An 11,192-nucleotide genomic window follows, 5' to 3' on the forward strand; every position below is an offset into this window, starting at 1 on the left:
ACATGACCAAGAGTAACCCCTAAGACTGATTCAAGTAAGGCAAGAGTGCATGTCCCTTGATATCGAAGGCATGTGAGACCAGACCAACACTCCTTTCAAGTTACAGCTGTTCGCACAGAACAGTAATTCTTCTATATTCAGTCATGTCATTGTTTATGATGCAGAAAACATGCAAATTACCAACTGAAACAAAAGCTGGCTCATCTACAGACGAGTAATCATCATGTACACGTCATAGCAGCTGATGAAATATGTCCCTAAATCCCTAAACAAACGGTTGCAGTATTGGCAGAAAAGACTGAAGAGAAACACCAAAGAAAGAAAGAAATTCCCTGAATTTGAAAAAAAGCATAGTGTAGGGCTGCAACTAATGATTATTTTCATTGTCGATTTATCTGTCAATTATTTTTTTAGTTGGTGATTAATAATTAAATGAATTAAACATTTATTAAAAATTGACAACTAATCAATTAATTGTTGCAGCTCTATAGTCCCAGCTGTAATGCAAATGATCAACCTAGATCTGTCTCTGAACAGTATCATAGCTGTGCAAGCAGCTGTACCTTTCTCTGTTTTCGTGCTGCAACTAATTAAATCATTATCCCTGCATGGTGTATTTAGCCTGGATCCTCTTCTTAGCCAGTGATGGGAACTATTCGTTATTAGAACCAGTGAAGAAGAGATGGCAGACGGTCTGGAGTGGACAAGTGGAGAGGTGCCCATAATGCACAACATTTGAAAAGGACACACTAAAGTTATCTTACTGTTTGACTCTGTTTTGTTCCTTTTTGAAATTATCTCCACTGTTTCATTGACAGAGGTTTAGGCCTGTGATTCACCTCTGAGGAATGTCTGAGGATGTCTGTTTCTCTACAACTCTTAATCTAAAGCGTGTAGAAAAAGCAGAGGAAAAGAGCATAAAATGCCTCACATTTAACAGCAAATGCTCCTCTTCATGGCCAGCCCTGTCCATGCACATCAATGGAAATGTGCAGTTTCTTTTTTCTTGGTAAAATGAAAAGGTTCTGGTTAAGTAATTCTACAGGCTGAATAACAAGAAACAACTGATCCCAGCCGAAAGGCTGTAATTAAGGTGACTTAGGCATACCAGAGTAATCACTGCAGCTCCTCAGAGCCAGCTGCAGGTTTTATAGGCTCTATTAGGTGAATGTACAATGCATTTACCTACATCTGTCTATATATTTCTTCAAACATCAGTGGATTTCTTTAGTTCAAAAAGAAAATGAACTTGTTAGCAAAGAATGGTTTAATTTTTTTAAATGCAAGCTTAACTGTTCTTAAGGAAGCATTAACTTGATCTTGGAAAAAATGCTCCAAATTGACCGCGGTAAATAGCAACTTCTCATTACGGGCTTTAACCTCTCATTAGCGAGTTTAAATTCTCAAAACCTTTTATATAGTCTGCACAACAGCTCTGTGTGAGCAAAAAATGTGACTGCATTTCCTCGAACTGAAACCAACATGCGGCCCTGTTCTCGCTCCCAATTACCTTCCACCTTTACTGTGCACATCTGCAGCACGCTAAAAACATCTGCATGCCCTCCCAACTGTTATTATTATGGTCAAAAACTCACATATGTACAAACTTAAACTGAAATTTGAATTCCACTCTTTTTGTGCGATAGTAACTATATTGATATTGCAGCTATACAATACAGTTGCAACAAACTACGTCCCCCAAAATGAGAATCAACACCTCTCTAAGAGACTTTCAACAAAAACTGAACATCATAACGTCCATGAAGGTGGATTTGTTACAGGACTGTCGTATTAGACTGCATTAATTTTAGCGACCGCAGGTGTACCTGAGTTTGTCTTGATTCACAATAGAGGCTACTTATCTTGATTTGGGAGAAACATGATAGTAAATCACAAACATTCCTTGGTTGTCTCTATCTAACTTGACATCCCAGAGTTTCATCTGCCTCACATTATGATGGATTCAAGGGACACACGTCACAGATGTTCTTGAACTCATCCATCTGCCAAACACTCCCATTGCCTGGGTGGGAATTTATGTCTGTTGTTAATGTTAGCGGGGTTTTTTCTTTTCAGGTATGGCACTCATTACTTTCAGGGTTTGGTTCTGACATTGTGGTTTCTATCCCCAGTGTATTGCAATTTTTCTCCACAGTGAAAGATTTTAAACTAAAGTGAGAGTTTCTTATTTAGATTTAACATTTGTTTGGACCTATTTTGAGTAGAAAATAATTATCTAGCCAGTTTACAGTCGGCTTATTCCAATAAGCTGATTTTGTAACTATGCAGAGACCAAAATCATGGTAGGGGATTAGAGAAACCTGGTTTCCCCAGGTAGATTTCTTCTGCAGAATTCAGATTTCTTGGTCATGTAACCGGGTTTTTAATCAGCTTTTTACAAGTACGCACGTGCAAAAGACTGCAGACAGGTAACAAGTAACAGCAGGTGGATGACAAGGGAGATAATTAGCGGAATGCATCCTTGTATTTAAAATAATCCCGTCCAAAGTCTGACTACAACTAAAACTAACTTCCACAAGTCTAAACATGTAGGTTTGACTATTTGTTAAATTCAGACACCTTTTTGCCCTCTGTATACCTGGCTGTCCTCTCAGCATTGTCAGTTTGCTCCGACACACAAGTCGGGAAGCAGCATCCTCTATCACTAACACAGTTCAAATAAGTAAGTCACACATCCAAAATAAGGTTAAGAGTAGTGGACAAATCTGATTACCACCCTCCTGCATCTATACGCATATTTACAGTAGCTTATTCATGTTTATAACCTGGTTTCTCTGAGTAAACAACGTGTTAACTGAGTGATGCTCGGTGTGGTCTGAGATGTAAAAATGTTTATCAGAGAGGTAAGTGAAGTTTTACTTTTTTTTTTTTTAAAGTTATTTTTTGGGGAAGTTTTACTTTTTAATGTTACATGCAGTGGCGGCCGGCCAATAGAGGGCCACGGGGCCTGGCCCCACCCACCTTGAGCCACCAAAAAAAAAAAAAAAAAAAAAAAAAATTATAAAATTATTAATTATAAAAAATTATAAAAATTATAAAAATTGTCAATATGTGTGTTTTTGACCTATGGAATATACCCGTAATATTTGTAAAATAGGATAACTGCGCCAAATATCTGCTTTCCTCCTTGAACTCTCTGCTAGTGCACCTCTCAGCTGCTCTGCTGCACGTGCACTTTCTGGGGCCAAATGGATTTGGCCCAAGGAAGGCGGGTCTAATAAGCAGTACAGCCAATCACTGATTAAAGATATATGATTACAAGCATGAATGACATACAATTCATCCAATCAGCGCCGTAAAAAAGACTTCCGGGAGGGCCAAACTGATTTGGCCCATGGTGTGCGCGCGCACGTTCACGTGTGTCTCTCTCTGTTCTCGTCAGGGCTCATGTCAGTTCTCGCGTGATCTTGTCTTCTCGTCTCTCGCTTCTCTCCACTTCTCTTCTCTCACAGCCCATTTTAACGGCATGACAATGGAACAGCCAAGCACTAGTAGCGCTACTCTTGCAAGACTCAACCCTAACTCGATCAAATCTCTCCTCCAAGACCCGTTTGAGAGAAGGAACATGCCTGACTTCAATAAGAAGGTCATTGAGAGGTTTGCCACTCAGAAGGACAGAAGAGCAAAGTTCCTTTATAAATGATCTGTCGTATGTTATATTAACATACTGAATTGTATGAATAAGATGTCCTTATGTCAGTGTTGGAATAAATGATAAAAATGTAACTGCAAAGTAGTAATGCGTTTTTGATACCTTTTTTTTGCATTGAATCGTACTAGGATGTTTGTTGAAATTGATTGGCCCTACCCAAAAAAAAATCCACCAGCCGCCACTGGTTACATGTATATATATTTTGACACAAGTTACTTTTCCCAAACATATTCCCATGTTTTTGTCTGATACTAGCAAATATGATTTGATTAAACTTGATTAGAGCATATACAGCAACAAGCTGTTAACCTAACACATATTATCACCTTTTAAATTGATACAGTGAACCTGTGAGCAAACATTCGGAGACACAGAGCAACATTTAGTATTTACTTCAGTCGTGTTTCTGTCCACCTGCTGAATGGAAGTCCACTATTCCCCCACCTTTACGTCACCACTAACTCATGAGGGAAATATTTGGCTCTTTAGCTGCTCCGCTGTGCCCACCAGCGAGTCTCTAACTTCATCTGCTTGCTGTTCATGTGGGTTGATCAGACCTTTTTCACTAAAAACAGCTGCTGCAATCAAAACGACAGTGAACAAAAAGTTGTGGGGAGAGTCATGAAACCAAAACAATGAGCTTACATGCGGTCAAAAGCTCCATAGAGCTGAGAGGAACTGTACAGTCGAATAACGATTTTCTGTGGCTTTGTCATACCAGCGACACCTGTCATTCATTTGATCATTGTTAATTCAAAACAGCAGCTTTGAATTTCGACAACTTTTGATATCTATTTTGAATAAAACATGTTCTCCTCACCATGTTAGATCATGGAAGAAGAGTCTGTTACTGTCTTCAGGCCAAAAGGAAAAGATTAAGTAAAAAGGAAATTTGATGAAAAAAACACTGCAGCAGTAATCCTGCAAACAGTTGTTTTCTGAAATACAGTAAGATGAGCTTGTGATAAATAGACAGACTAATTGAGTGGGAGGTGACCTTATAGTCCTGGTAAGCAGCACTGCATGCTTAATCACCAATTACCAGTTACTTTACATAACAGTCAAACAATAACTGCAAGCAAAAGATGCCTGCAGCAATTATATTTCATAATTTGCGAGCTGTTTTTTAATTGAGTCAGCCGGTTTCATTCACGTCTCGAGGATGGATGGTAATTATTGTGAATGACTCAATGAAAACACAATTAGCGGATGATGCAGTGTCACATTAAAGTGTAGAATGTGTTTCTCCGACTAGCAGCATAAGTTACGAATTAAATAAAAGTGAGAGATCTCAGGGGAGAAGTGACTAACGGTGACAGTGTTTACTCTGATCCCCTGCATCCCTCCCGGAGTCTGCTCCCTCTCTCTTTTCTCCAATTAAGCTGAAATAGATTTCGCCCAATCAGTCAGAACACATGCCAGATGATTGTAGACGCTGCCACTGCACTTTGTTTCAACTCAAAGGCTCACAAGATGTGACATAGGAGTTTTGGAAGTCACGTTTCCTCTTGCACCCCTGACCCAGAGGGCAGATAGGGAGGTGGGTGTGTACATGTATTTTGAGAGATGCTTTCAGTGAAAGGCCACGACAACTACTGGATGGATTGGCATGAAATTTTGTACAAACATTCATGTTCTGACTGACTTTTGGTCATCTTTAAGCTTTCCTTCTGGTGCCATTATCAGGTCACAATTTATGACCAAATACCATAGACTGTATACAAGAAGTGGATGTAGTCACAGTGATGTCACCCATTGGTTGTGGAATGCCGTTTTGAAGCTTCGAGTTCGGCATTTTGGCTGTCACCATCTTGGTTTCTGGCCATCGCTATCTTGTTTTTTGCAACCAGAAGTAACACGAGACGGTGGAGCTAAGTTCAACCGAATGCTGAATAACATTGAGATTTTTTGGCGACCAGAAAGGTTATAATTAACTTTCATGAACGGAAAACACACTGTGAAATGGTTAAAGTTCTAAGCCGACAACTCCCGGACCGGACAAAGCCATGGTAGCGACCTGTCAATGACAAGCCACGCCCTAAAGCATACCCTGCTTTATGGTCTATTTGTCTCTAAATGGGATCAGAATTTACTAAATGAACATCATGTTGTATTGAAGAAGTCTTGAAACTAGCGATTGAGACCATAAACTCATGTTTACAATGTTTACTGAGGTAATAAATCAAGTGAGAAGAAGGCTCACTTTCTCATAGTTCTCTGTACAATCAGACTTCTTTTTGCAACCAGAGGAGTCGCCCCCTGCTGGCTGTTAGAGAGAATGCAAGTTTAAGGCACTTCTGCATTGGCTTCACTTTTCAGATCCCAGAGTTGCCCACTGCTAAATACCTGCAAAACTAATGACATTCCCATCAGCCTCAGCTGTACCTTGTTAGCATGCTAACATGCTTACCTAAGAAGGTAAAGATAATAAACATTATACCTCCTGTTAAACATCAGTATGTTAGCATTGTCGCTGTATCATGCTGATGTTAGGATTTAGCTCAAAGCATGTACAGCCTCACAAAGCCCATAAGCATGGCTTTGGACTCGTTATCTCGTTCAGACCAGAAGCCAGTTTAAACACTGTTGTATAAGAATGACTTGAGCTTATTGACACATCTCGCATAACTTTGCTTATACCTCGATATCTGAGAGCTTCTCCCGCGGGGATCAGATCATGATTGATTTGATGGGGAGGTCGAGGAAGGATAAAGTCAACACTGCGGAATCCCCGAGTGAACCGTTCAGTCTGGTTTTAGGGAAGAAGCCAATCAAAATAAATCCTACAAATGAATAAATGCAATGCCACGAAAAACAGATGTGGTATGATAATTATGTACAAACAAGGGAAAATGAGCTTAAACGCTTAAATGATTTGAGGGGCATCAATAAAAACGCCTTAAGGTCATGGTTGCTGTTGGCCCTTTCTGTTGGCCCTGTTAAACTAACAAGCATGGATGCTGGATGATTTGTACTGTATGTAAACTGCTGGCAATGAATACTATGCAAACATGTACTGTATACAAGTTCACATAAATTCATGCTCATGTTTTCTCTCTTTCTAATCGAATCACTCAGTCACATCTACCCATGTCCTTTGAAAGATAGAGAGAGCACATTGTGAAAACCCATAGGGGAAAGAAGATTGATGGAAATGTCACTCGATCGACCATTCTCTCATTCCTGTAACATTGGTCGAGTTTGGTTTGGTTTGGTTTCCGGAGCAGCATTGCCTGTAGGGACCACTATATATACAGATATACATTTCTTTTGCTGTTGAAAACCCTCCGCTGGTCCTGCGGTAAAGCTGAGGAAAGTGGCCAAAGTGTTGTCACTCACTCCCTCAGCAATCCCTTAGTGGAAAGCGTGTGAAAATGCTGTGTAGAGCCGAGGCCGTGCTGAAATGGAGAGAACCTCTTATTCTGTTGCCAAAGTTTTTATTATTTTGGTCAATTATAATCAATCTCAATTCTTTCATAACACACGTTGCATATTTTGTTTGATCATCTCCTTCGAGATAAAACCATGTGATACCACTTTAGCAAATGTTTACAATGTTCACACACATACGCAATTACGTATGTTGCCATTATCACTGGTGTTTTTAATTTGTGTATTTATTCAGGTTAATTATAATATGAACGCATGAAAGAATGCCAGTGTTGTCCGGTAGTGCAGACCATCAAAGGAAAGTGAAAGCGGAGTCCAATTGCATATTATACAATACAAAAAATGCTGCCATTCATTATAGATTGTGGAGTCACAATATTTTTACAAGCGTTTGAATCTATCAGAGTTTTTTTTTTAATCTTTTATAACTGCTTGTGCTGTTGCTTTGACCCAACTAATATTGGTATTGCTAGGTCATAACCTTAAGCCTCATCCTACCGACTCTGGTACTTTTTGTTATATCTCACAGGTGCTTTATTCTACCATTCCAATTTTTCATGACTTTGTCAATCAATTTGTTCCTAATGACTTCATAACATTATCTGTTTCTGTTTTAATTATTGCTTTTAAAAAAGACAAGTTCTTCGTGGACCCCTGTCAAAAGTACCCAATTGCAGCCTACGCAGTTAAAATATTTAGAATAGAACAGAAAGACAAAATGTTTGCCATGGGTCCTAATTTAAAATATCACACACTATCAGGGTCATTTTGAAAGAGACAGATGCAGCAGACACAGATTTCCTCATGTGCTCTGTCTATTTTCATTTCACAATATGCAAATTTACTGTAACTTTTCTAAAATAATAATAATCTGTCTTTGGATGAAATTAATTACATAACTAATAATGTTTTCAGAAGAAATAAGTTAACATTTTGCTTTGATGGTTGTTTCTTACAGTAGTTTATTCTTGGGTCCCCAGGGTCCCCAGTTGGTGTTCCTTGTATGTTAAATAGGTTGGTAGGATGAGGGTTAAAGGTGCTAAATGCGAGATTAAGAGCATTTCTGTTTCTCTCAGCATGGCGAGGGCTGAGCTGTCATAGCCATATGTGAGCAGTGCAGAGCGGTGGTCATGAGTGTGGGGCACGCTAACATGCACTAACATGCACTAAAAGCACGCGCGAGGGACCCGGCACGGAGAAATTCGGATTACAACACACACACTTCATTCTCTGCTCAGGTAGACACTCCACTATATCTTCACATAGGTGTTTGCTGCTACTGTATATTAATGCTCTGAGTATCATATAGAGCACCTTTAAAATGGGACATGCTTACAAGACAAAGAACTACTGGTCGATTGCTCAAATGTCAAATTAGTGGTCTAGGGTGTTTTATGAGTGTGTAAAGTGTGCAACTTTTAAGATCCAATTAAACTTCAAAATAAAGTTGGTGATAATATTTTCAAGACCTGTTGACTCACCCTGTAAGTTACTGAGCAAATACAAAACCAAAATCTTGAAGCAATAATCCATAAAATGTGTTTCCTCTTTGAGACTTTCGGATTGCACAATGCTGTTTTGATGGCTTTGACAAAGAACGACTACATTTGCCTTTAACAACATCAGTGGGAGACAGACCGTTCATGATTTAAGGATGCAATGTCAGGGGAAAACTTTTATTGCACAACATGTGCACTATAATGAGCGGCAAGCCTTTTTGATGAGTCAGTGTCTCTGGTAAATGAATGTATAAAGCTGAAGATAATTCGTAAAGACAGAAAACGTTTTTTCTCAGTAGGAGAACGGGTAAGATTTGGTCTCGTATTGAGCAACGAGGTTAAAGGCCCGCATTTCCTGCAGAACAAGAGGAGAAAAAAAAAATCAGCAGCAGTGTCAGCTTTCACAGTTTTCACTTGTGATGGTATCAGGTGTACTTTGAACAGGCTTGTGTTTGGTTAAAACTAGCCTTACGCAGGATGGGTGGGGTAATGTGATGTGTATTTGAACAGACAAGGTGAAGTCTCAGACAAGGATACGTGCTCAGGCAAAGAGCGGGCTCGAATGGAATCTTTTACCTCTAACACTGGAATCTTTTACCTCTAACACTGGAGATACGCTTAAGGATTACCCGCTCTTTGGAAATAACTGATTTGAACGGTCATTCAAAAACCACAATGGAGGCAACCAGCGATACCACAAAGATCCTGGAGAAGGGTCCCGAATACCTTCGAAAGCAAATGGAACTGGAGAGCGAGACTAAAGGACACATGAGTGCCGTGGAGAGGCTTGCTGCAAGCAAGCTGAAATATGTCAAAAGCGAACAGGTGGCCAACTCAATTCAGGAGCCGGTCATCAGTTTTGGATCAGCCTCTGTGAGTAGCAATGGGTCCTCTAACCGGAGCTCGAACCCTGGTGGTGGGAGTAACTCAAGAAAGGCTACATGTGGTGCACAAACCGCCAGCTCACCAGGGCAGGTACGTCGGTGCAGCTCCAAAAAACGACCAGACTCCCTTCTGATTTACAGGCAGAAATGTGAGTTACTGAGATCAGCGAATGACCAGAAACATCACATAACACGCAGGTTGCTGCTCAGCTCTGTGCATAAAAGTGCTCCGTTACCTGAGGCAACGGATAAGGAGTGTGTGACTGTAAAAATCACCACACCTGAGGGAACAGCAGAGGAATGCAGCTTACATGTAGTGACCCCTCAAGCAGCGAGGAGGAGGAGGAGGAATGTAGTAAAGAAAGAAAACAGTGATTCTGGGACAAAGGTCACAGCCGGGCACCTAACTGTTCCTGAGTTTGAAAGGAGGATTGGCAAAGGGGTCAGTCGGTCTCACTCCGACATCAGCTCCAGGTACTCCAAAAACTTTGCAGACTTTGATGCTTTTTTCAAGTACTGCGGGCTGGGCGGCGAGGTTATCGAGTCTATGGGGAAGGAGAACTTCTCGGCACGCTCAGATGAGATTGCGGTAAACCTACGGAGTGTCAGCGTCTCTACATCAGACGACGGCTTCTCCAAAAACAGTGGTGACAGTGACGGGCTACTAGAGGATGAGTTGCATGGAAAGATACATCAGGGGACGTCAGTTATTGAACGCAATGCAAGGATTATCAAATGGCTGTACAGCTGCAAAAATGCAATAGACACTGGAAAAAAGTTAAGAGACCTCAATTGAGATAACTCCTTTTTTCTCAGGTCATGTGCTTACCTAGGACTGCTGTATAGATGATACTAACTCCTGGCTTTTGTTTGTGGAAAACTTTTGGTCTCACTTCTTGTATGTGCGTTTGTGTGTCTACGTGCCAATATCATTGTTTCCTTTGGTTTCTGTGCATACTGTCAGTGTGTGCCACATTCAGCAGACACTTCTGAGTGGAAAGATTTGGCCTGTTTGCTCCTGTTCAAACTTGCATGAAGCTAGCTGTTGCATGACTTGCACAGAAAGCCCCACATCATACACAGAACACCCAATAATTTTCATCTTGAAAATATATACTTACTTGCAGTTTAATTTGATTAAACTGTGCATTCTATACAGATGTGTGACACAGCTGCAATTTAGATTGCAATCCTGTGTTAAAGGTCAAAACTATGTGCATATGTGCACACTTGAAGACACAAACAATGACACACAAATCCAGAAGAGTATTCAATTTTATCAGCAGTGATATTCAGCAAAAATGAGCCACAGGCCAAAAATAGATATCCACTTGAATTGGAGAACTAAATACTTTTGCTTAAATATTCCAGCACCACCCTTAATAAAGAGTTCATATCATATTTTACCAGATGTTTTAATGATTAATAAATCCTTTACTCATGACCTAAAGGTCAGTTAAAAGCTTCTAATAAAAGCAAATTTTGGGTTGCCAGGTTGTGAAAAATCCCTTTGGCTGGTGTTCTTCATTCACAGATGTTTTTATTCCATTAATAAATGCTTAATACATTTTGAATAAATGGATCACTCAAAGGGATTTTTCACAATCTGGCAACCAAAAAAATATTCTTATAAATGATCTATTAAAAATAAGTAAATTATATATTTTATCCATTTAAAAAGCTATTAATTACAACTTATAAAGAGAAGACCAAAAAAAAGTGGTACCAGTAATTCTAGATAAAAGC

The 11,192-nt window shown here is 39.8% G+C and overlaps 1 protein-coding gene across 1 annotated transcript; it reads left to right on the forward strand.

Moving 5' to 3' along the window:
• Positions 1 to 8,992: 8,992 nt before the first annotated feature.
• fam110c (family with sequence similarity 110 member C) lies at positions 8,993 to 10,974 on the forward strand. Its single transcript, XM_037751313.1, has one exon. It carries the CDS (start codon positions 9,238 to 9,240, stop codon positions 10,240 to 10,242), a length of 1,005 nt encoding a protein of 334 aa, XP_037607241.1. The 5' UTR covers positions 8,993 to 9,237; the 3' UTR covers positions 10,243 to 10,974.
• Positions 10,975 to 11,192: the final 218 nt, after the last annotated feature.

This window comes from Sebastes umbrosus, chromosome 18 (genome assembly GCF_015220745.1).
Source record: "Sebastes umbrosus isolate fSebUmb1 chromosome 18, fSebUmb1.pri, whole genome shotgun sequence".
Lineage (NCBI taxonomy): Eukaryota > Metazoa > Chordata > Actinopteri > Perciformes > Sebastidae > Sebastes > Sebastes umbrosus.

Coding starts and splice junctions, on each gene's coding strand:
- fam110c (XM_037751313.1), top strand. CDS start 9,238: ATGGAGGCAACCAGCGATACCACAAAGATCCTGGAGAAGGGTCCCGAA.